The 25,098-nt window shown below is 53.8% G+C and overlaps 1 protein-coding gene across 1 annotated transcript in view; it reads left to right on the top strand.

Annotated features, from left to right (window-relative positions):
• The window catches only part of SDK1 (sidekick cell adhesion molecule 1), an 831,209-nt gene extending 810,645 nt beyond the window's left edge, over positions 1-20,564 (top strand). Inside the window, exons 42-45 of the mRNA XM_060079272.1 lie at positions 1,689-1,826; positions 4,319-4,439; positions 4,811-4,940; positions 20,319-20,564. Of these exons, the coding sequence (XP_059935255.1) occupies positions 1,689-1,826; positions 4,319-4,439; positions 4,811-4,940; positions 20,319-20,564 (635 nt within the window). The remainder of the gene's footprint in view (positions 1-1,688; positions 1,827-4,318; positions 4,440-4,810; positions 4,941-20,318) is intronic.
• Positions 20,565-25,098: the final 4,534 nt, after the last annotated feature.

Here is a 25,098-nt window from a genome sequence, read left to right as displayed (position 1 = left end):
ACACACCCCAAAGTAGAGAGAATAAGGAACCCCCAGCACCCATCACCCCAGTTCAGCAATTCAAGATATGCCTCCCTTGGTCCATGAACAAGAAATCATTAGAAAGCAATTCCAAATGCTCAGAGCTTTTAATTCCGCACACGCGGAGCCAGTGGCAAAGGCTAGTTCCTACGTAAGCACGCGGATCCCGGCCCCTGAGGTCATGGGGCACCATGGCTGGACCGTTCCTCTGAAATCCGTTGCATCCCCGCGCTGGCCTTGGCTGCCAGCTGGTCGGCAGTCCGCTCATCTCACGGTTTCGAGAAGCCAGCAGGCCGTCACCTGCCGGCAGCCCTCAGGCCCCGCTGTGCAGACCCGGGGTGGGGAGCCCGACTCGGGGCCGGAGTCCTGTAGCCCAGCCCAGGCCTTTCTGCCCAGGCCCGCTCTGTGCCACGGCCCAGCGGTTGGGTTGGACGTGTTGGCCTTATTCGATGGGAGACCTAACGTACAGCCTGAAATCCAGCTCATGTATTTTGGATTTAAAGTGCTGTCATCTGTCAGGCCTCCCTGTGCTGTTACGTGATCCAGAGCAGACGTCCCCCTCGTTCCCAGGGTGCACACGCTTCGCATCCATCCAGTGAGGTATTTACAATAAGGGAGAGGTCTTTTCTGGGGGTTTCTGCTCCTGGGAGCCAGACCTTGGGCTCCACCTGTAATGGGCTTCCTGTTCCATCCCTCACGTCCGATGCCCCGAAACAGGGAAGCTCGTGGAAGGCACGAGTGGGACCCCTGGGCCGTCCGACACCTACCGAGAAGCAATTCCCATTTTTCTCGTCTTAGTAAACAGAATAAAACATGAGGAAGACGATCCTTCTTCAAAGCAACTTTCAAGTGAAACCTTTTCTGTTCGTTCTGGGAAAACGTTATCTAAGGGGGGCCCGTTGTTCGGCTCAGTTTTGCTGGAGGATCGAAATAAATAAAACACAGCCCAGCCTCCGGGGCTGGGGGCCCTGATGCAGCGGAGGAGGCCGACAGGTAGTCAGGCAGGCCCACCCAGCCGGAGGGTGCGAGCAGAGGTTTCTGGGCAGGTGTGGAAGGGTCCGGCGCTCGGCACGGGCAGGGCTCGGGTCGCGGGGTTCCCAGGCTTAGACCGACTGCACCCCGAGGCCACTAGGGGCAGCACTGAGGCCTTTTAGGAGGGGCCGACTTCCCACCTGAGAACGCTCTCTGTGATGTCAAGGGTTTGAGCACAACGGGAAGACGCGACACAGTTGAGCAGTGGTTCCGGTGGCCCGGGCGGCAGTGGTGGCCCGGGGGGGTGGCAGCGGGGATGGAGGTGGCCAGGGGACTTGGGGGCTGTCTGGGAGGGAAGCCCCGGCACTGGGAGAGACGAGCAAACCCAGGCGCTTTTGTTCCTCCCTCCCTTTAACCCAGATGAAATTGAGAGAATATAAGCACGATGGCCAGGGTCCAGGACAGTGAAGTCTCTGGTGGGGGGTGCGGGGGACAGGAAGGACCCTGGGCCCAAAAGAGACGGTGGAACCAGAGCCTTGTCTCTGGGTCGGTCTGCCCGTGACAACCCAGACCAGGCAGGGGTTTCACCCTCCCCGTGCCCGGGGCTGCCCCTCGAGTCCTCCCCTCCCCCGCTCTCGGCAGGGACTGAGCTTCTGTCCCACGTGACCGAGTCCATGTGCCGTGTCGCCCTTCAGCTCAGGTGGAGAGCCCGTTCTACGAGCAGTGGTGGTTCCTCCTGGTGATGGCGCTGTCCAGCCTGCTTGTCATCCTGCTGGTGGTGTTCGCCCTGGTCCTGCACGGCCAGAACAAGAAGTACGGGAGCTGCGGCCCAGGTGGGACGGCGCCTGGCTTTCCCCGTCTCCCCACGGGGGAGCTCTGTGGAGCTGAAACGTTTGGGGCTTCCCTCCTGGATCTGGGGTGCCCACATCCACATTCCATTTCATTCGATAAAACAGGCACCGCAGACACCCCTTCGGAGGCAGCGGGTGCAGGGAAACAGGCGCTCTGGACCTCGGCCACCAGAGTCTGTCTGAGCTCTGCCCTCAAGCGGGCCGTGTGTCCTTTGGGTCATTTGGCCTCTGTGAGTCTGTTTCCTCATCTGCACGGTTGCTCAAATGCAGGAGTATTTTGTTAAGTGATGATTAGAAAGTGGAAAGCGTTAAACAGATGGAAAATCGCACTTTTCAGTATCATGAGAACAGTGAGTGGGGCACGTCTCAGCATCCGGTGTGGCTCGGGGATGGTACAGAATCGTGTCTGTGGCCCAGCCCTCCTCACTAACACAGGGGGAGTACCTGCCTTAGGTCCCGCATCGCAGCTCTGAGCCCTCTGTGGGCCGGGTCCCCGGTGTACCCAGCACAGCCTGGCGTGGCGTGTGGTAGGTGCTTAGTAAGCGTCCGTTGCTACAGGAATCACCATCATTAGAGAAATGGACAAACTTGGGCAAAGCCGACCACAAAAGGGCACATACAGTGTGACTCCGTTTACAGGAAGGTCAGGAGCAACCTAATGAATGGATGTTTCTAGAAGGCAGGATGGTGGGTGTTCTTAGTGGAGAAGTATAAGGACCGAAGGTCCGTGAGGGAACCTTACGGGGTGCCGGGAACACTCTGATACCTCTGTGCAGCGGGGGCCCGCAGATCCCCCGACCCCAGCCCCCCGCACCATTGTCACGGCACCAAAAGGGTTCATAAAACTGGGCACCTAAAGTGCCTGCCATTTGCTTTTGTAATATTAAGCCATTCATCCCTCCAAGAAAGGATTTATTTTTTTCTGTATAAATTCACTTCTAACAAGTGTTCGTAAATCAGATTTTTATTCCTACGGGTTTACAGTGTAGGAGTGGCATGTCATTTTACTGAGTTAATGCTATTACAGAATCCTAGGTCTGGCGCAGAGAAAATCTCCCCGCTTTCACTTTTCTTCTCCATCTGGGAAACAGACCTGAAAAGTCCGATCTGACCTGCAGCTTCTGATACTCAGCCTCCCCCTGGAGCATTAATTTAACGTCATCATTGAAGCCCAGGGGGGAGAAAAAAAGAAAAGAAACACTTGTCTACCAGAACGTCTCCCTGCGTGCCCAGGAGACACACAGAACCTAAACCTTTGCTGCTGCAGCCTGGTTCTAACCCTGCTGCTCATGCTGCCTTCCTTGTACGACGTCAGAGTCCCCTTCTGATAACAGTCTCCACCTGCTCTCCTCCCATCAACCCAAATCCCTACTCGCAAGCAGCTTCATCTTTCATTCACCACTCCCTGTGTCCTGCTGGCTTTTCCCCGTTGCACATGAGTAGAACATTAAGGTGAGGTGAGGGCTGTGGGATCCCCAGCAGAGAGGACCCTTGTGGTTTAGAAAGGCTGATGAATTTTGCAGACACACATGGAGCCCCTGGTGTGTGCTCGGGCAGCGTCCCGGGGGCTGGGATGTAACTAAGAGCGTAATTGTGTGAGCATAACTGGGTCTGTGCTCCAAGAGTTTATAGTCTGGTAAGGAAGACAGACAGACGACCGCAGGGAACAAGCCAGCGCAGGAAAAATGCAGACGTGGTGATGGCACCATGGAGAGAAAAAACACAGGGTGAAGACTTCAGGGTCTGAACGTTCTCTCTGGTCTCACGACCCTTGAGCTGTGATCTGAAGGAGGGGGTGAGTGATAAGTCAGGAAGATGGCTGGGGGAGGGGCTCCCAAGGTCGGGGAGGGAAAAGGGCGGGTAGACCAGCCCGAGCAGAGGGACAGCTGTGAGGACACCAACTCTCATGCCAAACGAGGTCAGAGCCACCAGGACCTCTTCGTGTCCTCGGGTTACTTGTAACTTTGGCCGGCTAATGTATTTTAGAATATGTTTTGATATGTATTTATAGACTTGTTTTAAGTGGTTTTCAGTTACATTCACAGACACGTGTGACCATCATCACCACAGTCAGGTTTGGAGCATTTTCATGACCACAGAAAGAAGCCCTGCACCCTTTAGTTATCACCCCTTATACAGTTACTCTCCACTTACTGTTTTGTTCTGTGACTGTGAGGCTTTTATTTTGAAATCTATTGAATATTTCATTTCCTCAATGGTTTAAAAAGTTCACGTATTCTGAGTACTCTTTAATAAAATACTGATCAAAATACTTGTATTTTGGTGTCAAGCAGAATAAACACCCAAATACTAACGTCATTTTGCTGCAGGGTTGACATGCAGCCTTCCTCCGCAGCCTGACTCTGCCTGCCTGGCTGGCTGACGCAGGCCGGCCCGGCCCTGGGCTCCGTCCAGCAGGCCATCGGGCAGCAACTTACTGAAGCATCTGTGCTCATTTCCCCGCCCGGCTTTAGGTAAGAGCATCTCCAACATGGAGGAGTCCGTGACCCTGGACAACGGGGGATTTGCCACCTTGGAGCTCAGCAGCCGCCACCTCAACGTGAAGAACACCTTCTCGAAGAAGAACGGGACCAGGTAGGGCTGCAACAGCTCCAGCCCCCCGTGCTGCCTGCACCTGAGGGCCCGCTCGGCCGGGCCCACGCCCACGGGCCCCGCAGTGGGGCAGCGCCGAGCCGGGGTGGTGGGGAGTTAGGGATGTTTTAAAGACATTTCCAGAGTCAGAAAAAGAGGGCAGGTCTCAGGTGCAGCAACGTGGTCTCGTGAGATCTCCTGGCCCCAGATGGGGCAGGCGTCATGCGAAGCTGTAGGGGGACTGCGAATTGTTTGCACTGGGGGCCAAAATGGTGCCAGAGGCGGCGGATTTCTCCCACTCAGCTTCGAAGCAGGCCAGAGGGTGGGTCGGGAGGCCTCAGTGGGGGGGTAACTGGTGTCCCCGTCCCGCCCAGGTCCCCGCCTCGGCCCAGCCCCGGCGGGCTACACTACTCAGATGAGGACATCTGCAACAAGTACAACGGTTCCGCGCTGACTGAGGGCGGGACCCTCCAGGAGAAGTCGGGGGACGCGACGGAGTCTGAGGTGGGTGCCTGTTACGCGGGGCCCCCGCCCTCCCCAGGGGCCCTGCGACCGCACGGGGCAGGCAGAGCCGGGGACAAGCGGCTCCCCTGCCCGGACGAGGAGGGTCCTCGCTCGTCTCTGGCCCCCAGGTCCCTGGCTCGAGGCTGGCTCCTAGGTCAGTCACTCCCCCAAAGTGGACGCCGATCCGCAAACCATCCTCGTTCCATTTTGTTTTCAGAAAGAGACCCGGAATTTTCTGGAGGTCACCGTGGAACTTGGTGGCCTCTAGACCTTGGCTGGGTAAGGGGGGCCCTGAGCCTGCCCAACTGGTACCACCGGGGACCCCCGCCCCGGGTGGTGGCTTCCCCTCCCGCCTGCCTCCCTGCTTGCTTCCCTGTGCTGAAAAGGGGACTTTGGTCACAGCGTCGCTGGGTCAGTTAACAGGGTCAGGTGAGCAGGACGGGAGCCCTGGGGCCAGGGAGACCCCGCCCCGAGGGGCTGTCCGCCTCCAGCTGAGACCCCCGGGACTCTGCCCTGCCCGTCCCAGGCCTCCTTCGCGCCTGGGCACTCTCCGTGGAGCTGAGTGAGCCCTGGGTGAGGCCTCCGTCGGGGGTGGGCGGGAGGCGTTCCCTGGAGGCGGCCGTGGCGGCGTCCCCGGGAGGGGCCCCGCTTCCCCCACAGGCGCCCCAGTCAGTCTCTCACGTTCACGAACAAAACCGTTGAAGCAGCCGGTAGAGAGCTGGGGCCCGGTCAGTCCCAGACTGCTTGGTTTCAGAGGTGCTGAGCCTTGACAGGGATGAAATACACCAAGCTCTTTGATGGACACGCAGGCCCGCCCCACCCCTTGGCATTCATACTCTAAATCAATACTTAATCTAAAATAATTCTCACCTTCATTCTGATCTGAATTTAGGCCTTATTGAGCCCTGAGGCTCAATAAAATGGCTTCTTTTAAATTGTGGCTTATGTATGAGGTCACAGTGGGACCGGGACAGCAGGGGGATGGCAGGGTGGCACCAGCTCGCTCGGTCGGCCTCACGTGCTCTGTTGACAAGGACGCCGGCCCCCCCCGTCTGTACCGCAGCCATGGGCGCGGGGAAAACAGCAAGCAGCACTGCACATGTTCAGAAGGAACATTTGTCTACAGTTGAGGGGCTTTAGATTTTCAGGTGAAGAGCTGCAGACACTGACCTGCCTCCTCCTGATAAGGACGCTGCAGCTTGTACCAAAAGCAGCACGTTGGGAAGGGGCAGGTCCGCCGTCCAGCACGTTCTGGGTCAGCAATTAGAGACAGTCACCAGCGCCTGCCTTGATGTGTCCTGGATTCCTGGGCCTGCTGCGCTTAGACCGTCAGGCCTCGTGGATGGTGTTCACAGTGACCAGGCATCAGCTCTGCGGGCTGCGTGCTTCACGGCTCCGTGCGTGCTGAGCACTGACTGAGCGCCTGCTCTGGGCCAGGCACGCTCGTTCTACGCTCACACCAGCCCTGCGAGGTAGAGCGGTTCTCGTCCTTGTTCACACCACAAGCCTGAGGCCAAGGTCGTTCCACATGCAGGTGCTGAGGCTGGACACACAGCCCCACCCCACGAATGTGTCCAGAGCTTACTGACCCCCGCCCTCACCCTCTCCCGCAGCCCAACTCCCAGGCACCTGTGGCCATTCCCAGTGCTGCCAGGACTGGATTCATCAATTCTGGACTCTGTTCATGAAAGCATTCTCAGAATGGGTTGATAGGAGGCATTCAGTCTGTTTCTCCTCTCACACATGCGGGTGTTTTGAGATTCAGATTTCAGCTGATTTGCATGGAGGATTATTAAATGCATACAGCCACTGAGCTAGGCATATACACACATGCATATGTGCACACGTACATGCATTCCTAAGTACATACACGTGTACACATGTGGAGGAAGAAGGCAGGGAGGGAGGAGGGGAGAGGCACGTGGAATCCACAGTACGTCCTGCAAGGAGGTTGTTCAGATCCTCACGTAATAGATCAGAAAGCCAAGGCTTGACGAGGCTTTTTGTGTGTGTGGCGGGGGGTGGTGCGCGGGCCTCTCACTGTTGTGGCCTCCCGTTGCGGAGCACAGGCTCCGGATGCGCAGGCTCAGCGGCCATGGCTCACGGGCCCAGCCTCTCCGCGGCATGTGGGATCTTCCTGGATCGGGGCACGAACCCGTGTCTCCTGCATTGGCAGGCGGACTCTCAACCACTGCGCCACCAGGGAATCCCTTGACGAGGCTTTTGAACGTCTTCCCCAGACGCACACTGATGGGCCTCGGGCTCGCAGCTCCATCTCTCCTGCCAGACCTGCTGTGCAGAGCTGAGCTGTCGTAGCCCTGGGATGTGTGGCTGAGTGAAGGAGGGGCCTTGGCAAGCCCTGTGCCTGGAGGAAGGGGTTCCTTCTATGATTCCCACAGATGCTTTTTGGGTCCTAATGCTTTTTGGTTCAAGAAAGTTGATCAAAGGTGTGGATGCTCTCTCCACCCAGGATTTTCACCTTGAATCTGGGGCTCCAGCCCCCGCCCCGAAGCCTGTGGTAGTCACCTCCAGTGAAGGCCCCATGGAGTCCAGGCTAAGAACTCACATGTCTGGGCTCTCTGTCTGCTCCTGGGTTCTCAGGTAGATAGGGTGAGGCCCATCTTTCTTCCAGAATTATGTGCTCTATAATCTTGCTGGGTCCCGACTTTGACCCTTATGATTTGGGAGAATTGTATGTAGGCAGATGCATGGGATCCCAACAGAGGGATCTTGGAAGTGCCAGCTCCAATGGGAACATTTCCTTTGAACCACATCTTTTAAACAACCAGATTGAGATGTAATTCACATACCACACAAGTCACCCATTCGCCATATTGGTTATTTAGGTGTGTATGTTTTAGTTTCCTCAGATTTATGAGCTTCTCAAATCTTCTTCTGTTACTGATTTTTAATTTTATTCCATTGTGGTCAAAGAACACACTTTGTATATTTTCAATCCTTTCAAATTTATTGATTCTTGTTTTATGGCATAGCATCTGGTCTGTGCTGCAAGAATTCACTTGAAAAGGGTGTGTTGCTCTGCTGTTGCTGTGTGGTGAGTTTTGTGTGTGTCTATTATGCCTGGTTGATTTACAGTGCTGTTCAAGTCTTCCACACTCTTGATCTCCTGCCATCTGCTGCATTGAAGTCTCCAACAATTATTGTTAACATTGTCTATTTCTCACTTCATTTCTGTCTGTTTTAATCTCATGTGTTTGCAGGCTCTGTTTTTAGGTGCATATATGTTTATAACTGTTGTATCTTCGTGATGGATAGACCCTTTTTATTAGTACAGAGTGTCCCTCTTTTTCTCTAGTAACAATTTTGTCTTAAAGTCTATTTGGTCTGGTATTAGTACAGCCAACTCCAATTCTCTTTTGGTTCCTGTTCACATAGTGTATCATATCCATCCTTTCACTTTCAACCTATTTGAATCTTTGGATCTAAAATGTGTCTCTTGCACGCAGCATATAGTTGGATCATGTTATTTTATTCATTCTGCCAATCTCTACCTGTTCACCAGGTTGTTTAATCCATTCACATTTAATGTAATTACTGCTAAGGCAGAATTTACCTCTGCCATTTTGGTGTTTGCCTTCTATAAGTCTCATATCTCTATTTCTCTATTTTTCCTTTGCTGTCATCTTCTCTTTTGAGTGGATATTTTCTAGTGTACCATTTTAACTCCCTTGTTTTGCTTTTACTATATATTTTTTCAGTTATTGTTTATAGTGATTGCCCTAGTATCAGTATTTGCTTCAGATTTATACTAAATCTCTATATTTCTAGATAGATCTATTCCCTCCTCCCCTCTTTGTGTTATTATTATACATATTACATCCATATATGTGGCAAACCCAAGAATGCATTTTTATAGGTATCATTTGATAGAATTTTGTGTCTTTTCAAGAAGTCGAGAGAAGAAAGGTGAGCAAGTATCTATTTAGAGTTTATCATTTTAACCTTTTTATTTACTATTTCTGGTTCTCTTCATTTCTTTATGCCTCTTTGCACAGCTATTGTTAAGTATGTTACATTTCTGTATATTATAGGCCCAACAATACAATTATATACATATTATTTTATGAAATTGCTATTTAAATCAGATAAGAGAAGAAAGGAGAACAAATAGGTAATTATACTGTCTTTTATGATTCCCTATGTAATTACCTTTGTTGGTACTTTTTGTTTTTTCATGTGGATTTGAATTACTCTGTGGTGTCACTTGCTTTCAACCTGACAGTCTTCCTTTAGTGTTTCCTGTGAGGCAGGTCAGCTGGCAATGAATTTTTCGGGTTTTGTTTATCTCAGTATGTCTTTATTTCACCTTCATTTTGAAAATAGTTTGTTGACTATAAGATTCTTGGTTGACAGTTTTCTTTCAGCACTTTGAATGTGTGACCCCATTGTCTTCTGTCCTCCATTTTTTCTGATTAGAAGTCAGCTGTTCATATTATGTGAGTTCTGTCGTACTGGGTAAGTCATGTTTCTCTTGCTGACTTCAAGAGTTTCTTTTTGTCTTTGTCTTTCAGAATTTTAACTATGATGTGTCTGGGTGTGAATCTTGTTCCATTTATCTTGTGGTTTATTGAGCTTGTCGGGTGTGTTGACTTTTTTTTTTTACCGAATTTGGGATGTTTTCAGTCCTTATTGCTTCCGGTATTTTCTCTGCTTCCTTCTTGCTCTTCTCACCCTGGTACTCTCACTATGCTTCTGTTGGTTCACTCCGTGCGTTCTCACAGTTGTTGGGTGCTCTGTCCTTTTTCTTTTCTTATTCTTTTCTCTGTTTGTTTTTCAGATTGCATCATCTCTACCAGTCTGTCTTCAAGTGCACTGAGGCTTTCCTCTGTCAGCTCAAATCTACCACTGAGTCCCCCTAGTGAAGTTTTAAATTTTGGTGATGGTATTTTTCAACTCCAGAACTTCTCATTAGGTTCTTTTTAAGTCATTTCTGTCTCTTTATTGATATTCTCTACTTGGTGTGGTAGTGTCAACATACTTTAATTCTTTACACATGGTCTCCTTCAGTTCTTTGTTAAAGTCCCCTACTATGATGGTGTTGCTGTCAATTTCCCCTTTTATGGCTGTTAGCATTTGCCTTATGTATTGAGGTGCTCCTAGGTTGGGTGCATAAATATTTACAATTGTTATATCTTCTTCTTGGATCAATCCCTTGATCATTATGTAGTGTCCTTCTTTGTCTCTTGTAATAGTCTTTATTTTAAAGTCTATTTTGTCTGATATGGGAATTGCTACTCCAGCTTTCTTTTGATTTCCATTTGCATGGAATATCTTTTTCCATCCCCTCACCTTCAGTCTGTATGCATCCCTAGGTCTGAAGCGGGTCTCTTGTAGACAGAATATATACAGGTCTTGTTTTTGTATCCATTCAGCCATTCTGTGTCTTTTGGTGGGAGCATTTAATCCATTTACATTTAAGGTAATTATTGATATGTATGTTCCTATTCCCATTTACTTAATTGTTTTGGGTTTGTTATTGTAGGTCTTTTCCTTCTCTTGTGTTTCTTGCCTAGAGAAGTTCCTTTAGCATTTGCTGTAAAGCTGGTTTGGTGGTGCTGAACTCTCAGCTTTTGCTTGTCTGTAAAGGTTTTAATTTCTCCATCAAATCTGAATGAGATCCTTGCTGGGTAGAGTAATCTTGGTTGTAGGTTTTTCTCCTTCATCACTTTAAATATGTCCTGCCACTCCCTTCTGGCTTGCAGAGTTTCTGCTGAAAGATCAGCTGTTAACCTTATGGGGATTCCCTTGTGTGTTATTTGTTGTTTTTCCCTTGCTGCTTTTAATATTTTTTCTTTGTATTTAATTTTTGATAGTTTGATTAATATGTGTCTTGGCATGTTTCTCCTTGGATTTATCCTGTATGGGATCCTCTGTGCTTCCTGGACTTGATTAACTATTTCCTTTCCCATATTAGGGAAGTTTTCAACTATAATCTCTTCAAATATTTTCTCAGTCCCTTTCTTTTTTTCTTCTTCTTCTGGAACCCCTATAATTCGAATGTTGGTGTGTTTAATGTTGTCCCAGAGGTCTCTGAGACTGTCCTCAGTTCTTTTCATTCTTTTTTCTTTATTCTGCTCTGCAGTAGTTATTTCCACTATTTTATCTTCCAGATCACTTATCCGTTCTTCTGCCTCAGTTATTCTGCTATTGATCCCTTCTAGAGTATTTTTAATTTCATTTATTGTGTTGTTCATCACTGCTTGTTTCCTCTTTAGCTCTTCTAGGTCCTTGTTAAATGTTTCTTGCATTTTCTCTATTGTATTTCCAAGATTTTGGATCATCTTTACTATCATTATTCTGAATTCTTTTTCAGGTAGACTGCCTATTTCCTCTTCATTTGTTAGGTCTGGTGGGTTTTTACCTTGCTCCTTCACCTACTGTGTGTTTTTCTGTCTTCTCATTTTGCTTAACTTACTGTGTTTGTGTCTCCTTTTTGTAGGGTGCAGGTTCGTAGTTCCCATTGTTTTTGGTGTCTGTCCCCAGTGGCTAAGGTTGGTTCAGTGGGTTGTGTAGGCTTCCTGGTGGAGGGGACTAGTGCCTGTGTTCTGGTGGATGAGGCTGGATCTTGTCTTTCTGGTGGGCAGGTCCATGTCTGGTGGTGTGTTTTGGGGTGTCTGTAGCCTTATTATGATTTTAGGCAGCCACTCTGCTAATGCGTGGGCTTGTGTTCCTGTCTTGCTAGTTGTTTGGCATAGGGTGTCCAGCACTGTAGCTTGCTGGTCATTGAGTGAAGCTGGGTCTTGGCGTTGAGATGGTGATCTCTGGGAGATTTTCGCCATTTGATATTACGTGGAGCTGGAAGGTCTCTTGTGGACCAGTGTCCTAAAGTTGGCTCTCCCACCTCAGAGGCACAGCACTGACTCCTGGCTTGACCACCAAGAGCCTTTCATCCACAAGGCTCAGAATAAAAGGGAGAAAAAATAAGAAAGAAGGAAAGAAAAAAAGAAAGGGAGGGAGGGAGGAAGGAAGAAAGAAGTAGGATAAAATAAAATAAAGTTATTAAAAAATAAAAAATAATTATTAAGAAAAAAAAAGTTTTTTAAGTAAAAAAAAAAAAAAAAAACCAGACGGTCAGAACCCTAGGACAAATGGTGAAAGCAAAGATATACAGACAAAATCTCACACAGAAGCATACACATACATACTCACAAAAAGAGGAAAAGGGGAAAAAATCATAAATCTTGCTCCCAAAGTCCACCTCCTCAATTTGGGATGATTCGTTGTCCATTCAGGTATTCCACAGATGCAGGGTACATAAGTTGATTGTGGAGATTTAATCCGCTGCTCCTGAGGCTGCTGGTAGAGATTTCCCTTTCTCTTCTTTGTTCGCACAGCTCCCGGGGTTCAGCTTCGGATTTGGCCCCACCTCTGCGTGTAGGTCGCCGGAGGGCGTCTGTTCTTCGCTCAGACAGGACGGGGTTAAAGGAGCCGCTGATGCGGGGACTCTGGCTCACTCTGGCCGGAGGGAGGGAGGGGCACGGAGGCGGGGCGAGCCTGCGGCGTCAGACGCCGGCGTGACGTTGCACCAGCACGAGGCTCGCCCGTCCGTTCTCCCGGGGAAGTTGTCCCTGGTCCCGGGACCCTGGCAGTGGCGGGCTGCACAGGCTCCCCGGAAGGGGGGAGTGGACAGTGACCTGCGCTCGCACACAGGCTTCTTGGTGGCGGCAGCAGCAGCCTTAGCGTCTCATGCCCGTCTCTGGGGTCTGCGCTGTTAGCCGCAGCTCGCGTCCATCTCTGGAGCTCCTTTAAGCGGCGCTCTTAATCCCCTCTCCTCGCGCACCAGGAAACAAAGAGGTAAGAAGAAGTCTCTTGCCTCTTTGGCAGGTCCATGCTTTTCCCCGGACTCCCTCCCGGCCAGCCGTGGTGCACTAACCCCTTCAGGCTGTGTTCACGCCGCCAACCCCAGTCCTCTCCCTGCGCTCCGACCGAAGCCCGAGCCTCAGCTCCCAGCCCCGCCCGCCCCGGTGGGTGAGGAGACAAGCCTCTCGGGCTGGTGAGTGGCGGTCGGCACCGGTCCTCTGTGCGGGAATCTCTCCGCTTTGCCCTCCGTACCCCTGTGGCTGTGCTCTCCTCCGTGGCTCCGAAGCTTCCCCCCTCCGCCACCCGCAGTCTCCACCCGCGAAGGGGCTTCTAGTGTGTGGAAACCATTCCTCCTTCACGGCTCCCTCCCACTGGTGCAGGTCCCGGGCCTATCCTTTTGTCTCTGTTTATTCTTTTTTCTTTTGTCCTACCCAGGTACGTGGGGAGTTGCTTGCCTTTTGGGAGGTCTGAGGTCTTCTGCCAGCATTTAGTAGGTGTTCTCTAGGGGTTGTTCCATGTGTAGATGTATTTCTGATGCATCTGTGGGGAGGAAAGTGATCTCCGCGTCTTACTCTTCCGCCATCTTCTCTCGAAAACCTCCTTCAGTTCTTTGAACATATTATAATAGCTACTTTCAAAGTCTTTGTCTGCCAATATTTGGGGCTCCCCAGAGGCTGCCTGCTTTTTTTCCTCTGTATGGATCACACTTTCCTGTTTTTTAAAAATAGCTCATTTTCGATAATATATTGTATCAACTTAGAATACTGATATTCAACCCCCCTGGTTGTTGTCATTGTTGTTTGCTTATCTGCTTATTTGTTTAGTGACTTGCTGGACTAGTTCAGGGAAGTCCGTTTCGTCAGCAATGTATACCCTCCTATGTCACCCCTCAGAGGTGCAGCCTTGGGCACACGTGCAGTTTCCCTGACAACCAGGGATGACCGGTCTTAGCCAGGGTCCCCTTGTCTCTTGTTCTTGCCTCCCCATTGAGATTCTGGATTGTCTACCACCACGGGTATCACACCCAGCTGTTAACCTCCACTACCTGATAGCTCTATTATTTTTGACAATGCTCCAGGGTATAAATTACTCCATAGTTTGATTCAATTACAGCCCAGACCTTTTGCAGTGGCAGGATGTTGTTAACCTTTGAATTTTTCTCTGACCCCCAAGAGGGCTCTCCTTAGCTGTCTCTTTGCCTGGTTCTCGCTGCTAAACTTCTGGCCGGTTTATTATTACTTCACTTGTTGCTATCATGGAGCTGCCAGCTTCCTCTCAATTTCTCACCCCTGTGGTCGCCATTGTTTCCAGCAATGCCCTTAGGCCTGCTCTGGTCCAAATACAGCCATTCCCCTCGGGCAGAGCAGGGGAGCTCTCCATTCGTAAGGACTGACTCTCCCCCTAGCAGGACCTCTGTGTCACAGCACCAAAGCTGGAGTGGGGCCGACAGCCCTCTTCTCCATAGTGACGCACTTGCTGAACCAGTGGGGCGCTGGGTGGAGACGGTAGCCCCTGGCCTTCTGGGCAGTGTGGAACTTCTTCCGTACTAGCCAGCTGGGATGGGGGCGATCAGGGCTCAGTATTCTCGACCTGCTGTGCCGGTTGCACATCATCCAGCCTCCCAGCGAAGATGGGGTGAGGGAAGGAAGCCCAGTTCTCTTGGCCATACCTGCCTGGAATAGAGTTCCACACTGTGGAGCTGGGGGTGGGCAGTTGGATGAGAGACGCCTGCAGCTTCCTGCTCCAGGTGAAACCAAATTGCTGGTCTAGGAGCTGGGTCTTCTTGGCCACATGTGCTCAGAGTGGAGCTTCTGTCACCCTGGGCTGAGGGGGAGGGGGAGCAGGTCATAGGTCAAGTGGCTCAGACTCTTGCTATTTTTAGTGATTTTAGATTTTCTGGAATAAGTCTTCCCCCCTTTGCTATTATGCCCTTGGCAGCAATTCCAGGGACTCTAAACGTTTATAATTTTCCCCAGTTAAATCATTGTCCCACTAGGGAGAGGACCTGCTGGCTCCTCAGGCCATTCTGGAAGGATCTTTGTATTGATGACTGGTCGACTGGGGCGGGGTCTCCTGACCTCCCTTCCTGCCCACCCGCTCCTCCAGAGCCAGAAACCCTATGAGGTCTTGGCCGGAAGAGCTCTTTTGCGAAGCTAACATTTCACTAAAAAAAAAATAGTGATGCCATTCTTTTCTCCCAATTTTCAGAAATATTGCTCAAGTGAAGATTCTAAGAATCCGTTCACAGGTGCACAACAACCTGACTGATCAGAGTTGCTCTGAATTAGCCCATCAGCGTCCCATGACACGTGCTGTGGCTCTTTATGTCCCTCTGTTTAGAAATAAGAGGCTCTGTCTCTGTTTTATCGCACAGATGCTTATGAATTACATCAGGGCTACTGTTCAAATCACATCTTAAAAATTGTTTTCGAAATCCAAAGAAACAGTTTTCAAGATCTCTCCTCCAACTAACTTAGAGCAACCCCCTCATGCTTAACTAATTCTCTAATAATATTTGAGTCTTTCATCTTGCCAATATAGTACCCAAAGTGCTGAGATGATCTCTATTAGCTGCTTGCCAGGCATCCGTGCACCTTTAGAAACTCTCACAGTCCGTCTGCCAGCACATCCAGTCACAGGCTGGCCTTCTGCGGTTTCCTGGGAAACCAACACACAACGCTATTTCATTATCACACAGGAAACTTAAAAAAAAAGACCCTGCGGTGTTTCCTTTTTGTCAATAAGTCTAAATCACTAAAATACATCCTCATTAAAAAATAATAGTGTCATATAAACAATAAGCAGGGCAGGCAGCAGAAGGACGAATGGCATTTTAATTCAGTGCCTTCTTGTGAAGGCAAAGGCAAGACCTGAGCAGGAGCCAGGAGGCCCTCGCCCCGGGCCCCACCCTCACCCCGCCCTCACCCTCGCCTGGCCCCCGCCCTCGCCCCCACCCTTGTGTGTCGTGAGACCTGGGTACGCTGTCACTCTCCCTAAATGAACAGCAAGAAGCTAAAGGAGCAGCTCTTAGTCTCTCCTCTCCTTTCTGCACGATGGTTTTGTTCTCTCACAGTAGCTTTTGGGACCACTTGGCTGGACCCGCAGCCCTGCCACTCAAGGCTGACAGCCGCCCAGCTTGGTCCCCACACGAAGCACTCTGCTTTTCCAGATGCAGTGGGAAAAATCCCAGGGCAGGTTCTGACTGGCTCAGCTTAAGCCACATGCCCACCCATTAGCCAGTCACTGCTTTCTGAGGGTCAAGCCCTTCAGCCCATGTCACAGGGAAAGGTGGGACAAGGGTCACTTCCTTCAAAGGGTCACAGTTCAGACACAAACCCTGGGACATCACTGTGAGCTGGACAGCCAATCCCGACTGTCTCCTGCCAGGCCCTCTTCTTAGTACCCACATTTGTCACAGGCCTAGAGGACACTGAGATCTGTGGTTGAGAAAATGCATAATGACACATAGCTACTAAGAGGTCTCCAGTGAAACTACGTTTTGTTAATCACGTGAACATACACGTGAGTGTGGGACACGGGACGTGTTCATTCCCGAAGCAGCGCTGGGCGTACTCTGAGAAGTACTGGCTCCTGCAAGAGCTCAGAGCCCCCTTCCAGGCCGCCCCTCGGTGACATCTGGTGACTGCGCACCCGGCTTCCCCACATCCTGAACAGCTGCAGGAGGGGGCACAAGGGTAGAAAGAGGGGAGAGAAGTGCCCCGCCCACCCCCTGGGTGTGGGACGTGTTTATAGAACGAGGGACCGCTGCATATGATGGCCTCTCCATCACCAGAGAGACCTGGTGTGAGACCCACCCATCGAAGTGTCTCATCTTTTGTACAGCTAGGGTCGAACGCGGCCCCGAAGGGTCACTGAGAAGCCTCTGTCTCTGCCACCTGGGCTGCGACGCCAGAGCTGGGTCTGCCCCCACTCTGTCCCCAGCCAGGATGACCCTGAGATGGTCACTCACTTCTGTGGGCCTCCATTCTCTCCAACACAAAGTGAGATGAAACCCAATCGCGACTTCTCACATTCGTCCTCACGTGGTTGGGACGGTGGGTGGGGAGGACCCCCAAACACTGAAGGGTGAAATCTTGAATCTTAACGTTCAGTCTTCAGATCATCATAAACCCTGACCCCGTCTGAGAAACCAGGAACCATATTGCTGTCGTCCAATCCTGAACGTTCCGTGAATTTTGTAAGGTCGGATCTTAACAAACGGCACCGCGAAACAGGAAAGCTTCAAGTGAGCTTTATTAGGGGGCGCTCCCGGGCGAGGTTCACTGGTCCGAGAGAAAGGGGCCAGAGAAGTCGCACCCGGGCGAGGGTTGGGCAGGATTTTATAGGGCAAGAAGGGAAAGGGGTGTGGTGAATCTGGGAGGGCGCAGGGTATTCCTTATCTGGTGGTCTCTTCGGGTGTTGTGGCACTATCTGGTGCCGATTACATCAGTCTTGGGACCGCTAGTCCCGCCCCTCGAAAGGCGGGAAGGCTGGGCCGGGTGGAAAGCCCCCAGGTCAGTTCCTGGAACTGGGTGGTCCGGAGAGTTTCGGTCTGATGCAACCTGTGAATCTGATTGCGTTCCCCTGCCTTGGGCCAGTTGGCCTTACAAATTTCTCATGAGGAAAGAGGGCTTCGGTGTCTTCCTTCCCCTGAGCTTCAGGAAATTTAGAACCAAAGTCAGTGTCTGAAGAAGTGACAGACCCAACTCAGGGACTGATAACAGATTCCTCAGCTTCTCTCCATGACCTTTGTCCTCCTTTCTCTGAGTTTACACAGAGCTTGGCCTCATAAGCCCCTCAAGGCCTCTAGAAAACAGAGGAAGGATACATCTTAACCACCAGCCACAGAGGCAGGTGCCTGATCTCTTATCTGAAAAAGATCCACTTTCAAGAACCGGGCGTTCCTCCGGTTGGGGCTGAGTCCTGTGTCGGGTCACATCCCCAGCAGGGCCAGGGGGGCGCTCTTGTGGACCCCGCTGTGTTTCTGCAGCAGCCCCTGAGGACACCCGCTCCGGCTGGCCTCCCAGCAGTTCAGCTCGGGGTCCGCGGCACTTGAGCTCGACGCAGGTCAGGCTGTGCCTCCACACGAGTTGCAAAAACAGCCTTTGGTTTTCAGAGCATCACGGGCTTGGGACTGACCACTAGGGGCTGGTGAGCCTGTTAAGCTGCGTGCAGGAGGGGCTTGGAGCCGGGAAGCCCGAGGCCTGGGTGGCCGGGCTCAGGGGAGGCTCCCGCACCGCCCGGGGCCCACACGGCCACCGGAATCCGAACTCCCAGCTTGCAGGGTCACGGTGCAGCGACAGAGGTGGCACGAGGCTACTCTGTCGTAAGCAGTGTCCACAGGGAAGAAGCCTGTGCTGCGTCTCGGCATCGCTGTCCAGTGATGGAGGAGCTGTCCTGCGCCTCTGGGATGTGTTGGGAGGGCACGTTTGTCAGCCCCCGTTTCCAGGAGCTCTGCCGCAGCCGTGTACGATGTCACAACATGAATGGTTTACATTTAACGTGCTGAGAATTCCCAGATCTGTGACTCACCGTCGTGACTTTATGTAAATATTCCATTTAGAGCAAGGGTTTCAGTCTGTGTCCGAAAAATCCCAGAAGTCTCTGGCTCCGCCGTATGTACACGAGGGGTGTCTGCACAGCCAAGAGGCCGCCCGCTCTCACAGCACAGAATGCTGCTCCCCGGGTGCGGACAGCGTGAGCCCTCGGGTCCGAGCTGCCTTCGGGGGCGGCCGTCACCCCCAGACCGCCAGGTGAAGGCCGGAAGGCGACTGTCCCCCCCTCCCCTGCCCCCACCCCAGCCTGGCCGCTGCTCAGAATCCTCCCAGAGCCTCCAGGGAATACACGTTCCCGGGCCCCATCCCAGACCCACTGAGTCAGGAGAGCAGAGTGGGAGCCGCCGCCCAGGAAGCTGTGCTCTTCCAAGTCTTCCCCGGAGATTCTGAGCCAGCATTAGGGGGACACTCGGCCCTTTATACCGCCCAGGCCTCCGTCACCGCCCGGGGAGAGGAAAAAGGGCACGTGTGGCTGAACCTTTGACGGCTCGGCCCTGGACCCCAGCGGGGAGGCGCCCTGCCCGTGGGCGGCTGGAGTGTGAGGGACCAGCCAGTCCCCCACCCACTGCCCACGGTGACCTTCACCTGGCAGGGTGCCCCACGAGGGGAGGGGCTTTACTCAGCCACGATTCCGGTCCCCTCCCTGAACTTGAAAGGCCGGAAGCCACCGTGCCTGCAGACCCATTTTTGGCACATGGACGGTGGCCTCTGTGAGGTCCAGGGTAGCGGGCGCGGGGTGGAACCCCTCTGCTTTCAGGGTCTGGGGAGCGTCTTGGGTGCGGGTCCTCAGAGCAGAGCCCGGCCAGCCTGGGTGCCATCCCCACCCACCAGGGGGCAGGAAACTCCCAGGATTCAGGGGAGGGGCCCCGGGACCACCTGGCAGGTCTGGGACAGGGGAACTGGGAGCCCTCCCCACTCTGGGAAAATACTTCGGCCTCCACTGTCTGGATCAGCCCACCCTCCAGCACTGAAAATCCACTCCTAAGACCACACAATACACGGCATAGAGTTTTACTTCAAGAAAATGAACATAGAAACTGTGCGGGCTAAATGCTCTTACTAGAAACTGCTGCTTTGTTTTGTAGAAAGAAAGGGGGGAAAGACCCTCAGAGGGACTGATTTTGAACCATCAATGGGTGGCCCACTTCCTCCACCAGCTGCTCTGGGGCCGCATGGTGAGGGGTCAGGTCCCTTAGTGCCTGGAGAGGGAGGGGCCCGTGCACTTTAGACACCACGACACCGCGTTCATTTACGGTGTCCTTTCTTGGCAAGCTCCCCTCGGAGATCGGCATGGATGTGACATTCCCTGGAAATGTGTGTCCCATGAAGGACAAGCCTCCTCCTCACCCCCTCTCAAGCTCAGGATCGGGTCCCATTGGTCTGTGAGAGCCTGCGTCATGGTCTTGGGCCGGCTTGGCCCCCAGGCCTTGCACATTACCATGCTCTTCTGTATTCTCCACTGCGAGGATACACACCATCCCCTTGAGGCTGCGTAGACCTCTCCTGGGTGGGATACGGGGTGTAGACCTCTCCTGGGGTGGGAGTGCTGTGTAGACCTCTCCTGGGTGGGAAATGGAGTGTAGACCTCTCCTGGAGCACGAGTGCAGTGTAGACCCTCCTGGCACAGGCTCAGGCACAGTGATGGGTTGGGCAGCAGAGACTCGAGGGCAGGGAGGCAGCACGTTGCCTGGCTTGGCGCAACCTCAGCCCGGGTCTCTTGGGGCGAGGTCTGGGGGTCCGTGCGCAGCTTGTGTGGAGTGTAGGAGGTCTGGGGCGGGGGAAGCGGGAGGAGACAGTTGACCTGCACCATCCCACCGCGGGCGGCCAGTGCTGGTTCCCTTCCTGGCCCTGCCTGTTCCCCGCTCAGCCCTGCTGCCCACGGCTGCCCTCCCACGTAGCTCCCCCCGTCCGCGACCGCCCCCCGTGTCCACGGCCCCCCTGAGCTCCCCCCAGCCCCCCAGCCACCTGGCTGATGCCTCGCTGTCCATCCGTCTGTCCGCAGGGCACCGAGTCCGAGTCCGAGGACGCGCTCCCCCAGCACTCCTTCGTCAACCACTACCTGAGCGACCCCACCTACTACAACTCGTGGAAGCGGCGGGCGGGCGCGGCCCCGCACAGGTACGAGGCGGTGGCGGGGGCCGAGGCCGGGCCGGCCCCACGCGCGGTGGTCACCACGCAGAGCGCCGTGTTCGCGCCCGCCGCCCACGGCGCCCGGACTCCGCTCACCGGCTTCTCGTCCTTCGTGTGAGCGGCGCCGACCCCGCGGCGACCCTTGTTAAGACAATCAGCTCCGGGAACTGGGCTCCAGCTTGGGTTTAAGAGGATCTGACGCCTGATGATTGATTTTACCCACTTGTGAACGCGAGATTTCAATTAGGAAAGTTTTTTTTTTTACTGGCTTTTTGTAACATTGCTGCAGGAAGTGGGTTTCTTTGTTTTTCTTTTCTTTTTACGAGAAGGTGTGTTTCACTGGTGCAAGGGCTTGCCACCCCGACCTGGGAAGACCTGAGCCCTCGGGTCCCGGGCTTCTCCATCCTGCGCCGACTAGGAAGTCTGGTGGGGAGGGAGGGGGGTCCAGGGAGGCCGTGCCTCTTGCAGGCCGCTCCCTTCTCTTCTCTAACCCCTGCCCGAGAACCAGCGGCCCGCCAGGGGCTCCATCCCACCGTCTCCGTCTCCGGCGTGCAAAGAGCATGTGTGTGACCCAGGCTCAGGGCCTCCGGACCCAAGGGCGGCCATCTCTGAAATGTCCTCACTCGGCAGTTTGTAGGCGAGGAATCGGCTTTAAGGTTCCCGGCCACGGGGCCACAGATTCCAAGGTTCTGTTCGGCGTCCTTCCAGGGGTGAAATATTCGGGGCTCCCCGTACCTTTCTTCCTTTCGACCGCGCAGCGCAGGAGCGGGAAGCACCCCTACGGGGAGCCACCGCCGTGGCCCTCGGCAAGCCCGCTCCTCCCCTGACCGCACAGCACACGGCCAGCCCGCCAAGCCGAGCGAACGAGGCAGCGGCTGCAGAATCGCTCGCTGTGTAAGAGGTGTGCATTGTTAACCAGAGTATTTTTTAAATCTTTTTATCTTTTTTTAAAATACGTCACATGAAATGAATGAGTCTCAGCTGTCTCCAGGTGCCTTTTTATTAATTGTTTAGCTTTGTACATGGGAAAGACGAAGAGCGACAGTGTCTCCAAGTATAGCAAAACGGCTCTGAGAAGACGGGGTCCCCAGCCCCTCTGCCTGCCCCCGTGCCTGCCAGGCCCTGCCATGCGCGTGGCCCGCGGCTTTCCTTGCAGTGCGCGCGGCCTGGGGCCTCCGGGTTCCCGCCGCTGCCATGACTGGTGTGGCTGTCCCTTTCCCGACCCCAGGCCAGCTCTTAGCCTTAATGGGTTTTCTGGAAACCGTTTTTTACTTTAACTGTTACTGTTTTGTTTTCGTTTTTTAGCGACATGGAAATAGCGTGAACTATTTTGAAACTCCAAACCGTACCTCTGCCTCTAGCCCATCACATCATTTTTTGCAAAAGGTGTGTGAGGTACAGGGGGTCAAGCCGTGGTCCCAGGGCCAGATGTTCCCGGAATGCTGCTGCTGTCAGTGGTGTGTGCCCCGCCCCCCCCGGGGGGGGCACTGCAGAAGGACCCCGCCGGCTGCCCAGTCAGCCAGAGCCTGTCCACACCCCCCAGGGCACAGGACGGGCCTGCAGGTCCCCAAGGGGGAAGGGCTGGGCCAGCCACCCACGCCAAGGGGAGCCAGTCTCGTGGCCACCTGCGTGTCACGTGGTCTGCGGGGTCCCTTCCTCCCACGCCTCCTCCGGGCAGAGGGCTGTCTTAACCCTCTGATTTCAGAGTTGCTGGGTGCGGTCTCCCCAGGAGACCAAGGAGAGTTTTGTGTTGCTGAAAAAAGGCCTCTTCTGTTTGAGAGTTTTGTGTTGGGTAAAAAAAAACCTTTCAGCTTCTCTAAAAGTAGAGTTAGAAGGTGTGGAAAGGTTCCTTTCTCTCTCTCCTCCTCCTCCTTCCTTCTCTCTTTCCTTCCTCCCTCCCTCCCTCCCTCCCTCCGTTCCTTCCTTCCTTCCTTTTCTGTGTAGAGGGGAAACGTTCTAAACCAAAAATCCTAGACGCTCTGCCCAAAGCGTCTCCTGCATGAGAATCGCTCCCTGGACAGGACCCACCCAGGGCACAGGGCCAGCCACCTCGGTCCTCTCGGTCCCAGACGGGGAAGTGGACAGGAAGCCCCAAGGCTGCAGCTCGAGTTTCTCGGAAGACAAGCGATCGACAGAGAACGTGGACAAACACCGCCTTCCGCGCTCTGGTCTCTAAGCCATACGTCCGTTGCTTTATATACGGGAAAGTGCTGGCACGTCTAGCGTGGGGACGGCTTGGTTTGAGGCATGTTTCTGGCTTTTGGGCTTTTATGACAACAGGACGCCTTTTTCCCCAGGCTCATTATACTTCATGTGTTTTCTCTGCTCTGAGCGAACTTCTTTGGGACGGAACAGGCGGTCCGAGGTGGCGATGGGCGTTGGCGTCCGTGCTCCGCCCAGTGGCACCGGCGCTGTGGGCCGCGGGAGCTACTGGACCAGAGGAAGAGTGGGGTGTCTCGGGTTAGATGTCAGCCTCCAGGTAGTGTGGGCGTTGAGAAGCGTCGATTCCTAACCTCTCGTCTTTGGGGAGGAACAAAGAAAATCACACGATAGGAAAATGGATACTGGATTTTAATCTCGGCTCTCAAAAACAGGACGAGCACCGTTTCTCTAACCGAGGCCAGGAGGAGTGTCCTATCCCGCCGCCTTCTGAGCCACGATGCCCTTCCGGTGTCTCGCGCTCAGCTGTCGCGGAGTCCCCCGTCAAAGGCCCCGTGATGGGCAGGCGAGCTGCCCCTTCCGTGTGAGGACCCGCAGCGAAGCAGCCGCAGGGATGGGTTTGCGCGGGTTCCCGTCCCCACTGGGGCCTCCGGGCACAGGTTTCCTGGCCAGTGAGCGGCCGGGCGGGGCTGTGGGCAGTCCCTGTGGTTAGCGGGCCGCGTGGGGCACATCTCCTTGACTGCACCTCCTCCTCTGAATAAATCGGTCCAAACCAAGGCCTCCCCTTCCCGGCCATGCTTTCAAGGAGCGCTCGGTAAATGTCGCGGAAGAGACGTGATGTGGGACAGTTCCGGCGGAGACCGCGGAGGGTGGCGCGCGCTCCGTAAACCCCTGCGACGCCATGCCTGCCCTGGACCGCGACGGGACTGAAGCATGGTGTCTGCGTCATGTTTCTAAGGCTTTGTAGCATGGTTTTCAGTTTTACGAATGCCTGGCACACTAGTCCTTGTCCCAGTGAGCGGTCATATCCACGTATCCAGATGCGGCTCTTTGATTCAGCGTCCCTGTAGCGGGGACCCTCTGAAAGGTGGGAGCACGTAGAAATCCAGGAACTGAGCTGGTCTGCTGTGCGCGCCTCATTTCCTGTCAGCCTCGCCTGCTGCTTTATCGGGGGCTTAGGTCAGTCCTGAAGTCTTCCCGGCCATTTTCTGGAATTGTGCAGAAAACTAGATCTCCTTTAAAAAGAAAAAATTGTAGGAAGACAGGGAGGTGCTATGGGTACGATTTTTAATAAAAGCATCATTTTGTTCCTTATGCGCCTGTGATTTTCTTCAGCAAGTGTTGATGAAGTGACTCATGAATTCTAGGGCTGTAGGATCGAAGACTGAAACGTCAGCCCAGTGCTGTGCTGGCCCCTCCTGGAAATGCAGGTGTGGACGCACAGCGGAGGTGAGGTCAGAGGGGTTCAGTTTTAGATCTCCCGGGGAGAGGCACGCCGGGGGAGCAGCCCGGCCGGGTGGCCAGGGTCCTGAGGCGAGCAGCCTGGGGCCCGTACACCCAGGCGTGGCCAGCAGCCATCCTCAGTACAGCCCCCCGCCGCCCGGAGTACCCCACAAAGACTCCACAGGTGCCTGGAGGGGAGACTGCTCTTTGCCAAACTTAGCCTTGACTGGGGGGAGACTGCCCCCTCCGATGGACCCTCCCCTCCCCTCTCCATGAAGACCCAGAGGTTCCGGGAGCCTGAGGCCCTTCCCGCCCCTTCCAGCTGGGCCCTGTGCCCTGGGGCCGAGTTGCCATGGGTGCCAGGGTCCACCAGGAGGGGCTCGGCTTTGCCCTCAGCCTCAGCTCCTCCCAGCCTCAGAGCGCGGCTCTCCACATGGTGCTCAAAAATCCCGGTGCCCGGCCACACCCAGGCCCAGGAAGACAGAACCTCTGGGGCTTGGGCCCAGGCATCCACTTCTCGGGGGAAAAGCTGCCCCAGTGATTCCAGGTGCCACCAATGCGCTGCGAGGACAGGGCCCGGGGGCTGGGTCGAAGGAGGGAGAAGGGGGCCTGTGCTTCCGACTTGGCCCTTTTGCTCCAGAAGCAAACACTGACAAGCCAGAGGTGAGAACATTTCATTTTCTCTCTTTTCCCCACATTGTCTGCCTACATTCCGCCCCCATAAATATGCACTTAAGGTCAGCCCACGTTCCAGTATTTTGGACACCGCAGCTGCCGTGTGAAGGGTACCGTTGCCGGGTGGCGCACTGTGCTCTGCTTTCGTCCATCCTCAGGGTCCACCATGCCCCGTGGGTCTGTCAGGGTCCCATTTTGCAGGCGAGGAAACATGCCCAGGGTGAAGCCATTTGCCCCAGGTGGACACGGGGCAGAGGCAGGGTCCAGACCAAGCAGTCAGGGGCTGCAGAGCAGGCAGAACCACTGCACGGCCTGCCTTCCCAGAGGCCATCTGCCTTCCCTAAGCTTTCCTCCCGTCAGGGACAGCTGGCCTC

The sequence above is a fragment of the Mesoplodon densirostris genome, chromosome 16 (genome assembly GCF_025265405.1).
Source record: "Mesoplodon densirostris isolate mMesDen1 chromosome 16, mMesDen1 primary haplotype, whole genome shotgun sequence".
NCBI classification, from domain to species: domain Eukaryota; kingdom Metazoa; phylum Chordata; class Mammalia; order Artiodactyla; family Ziphiidae; genus Mesoplodon; species Mesoplodon densirostris.
The sequence above is the reverse complement of the archived record's forward strand: the minus strand, read 5'-3'. Positions and strand labels throughout refer to the sequence as shown.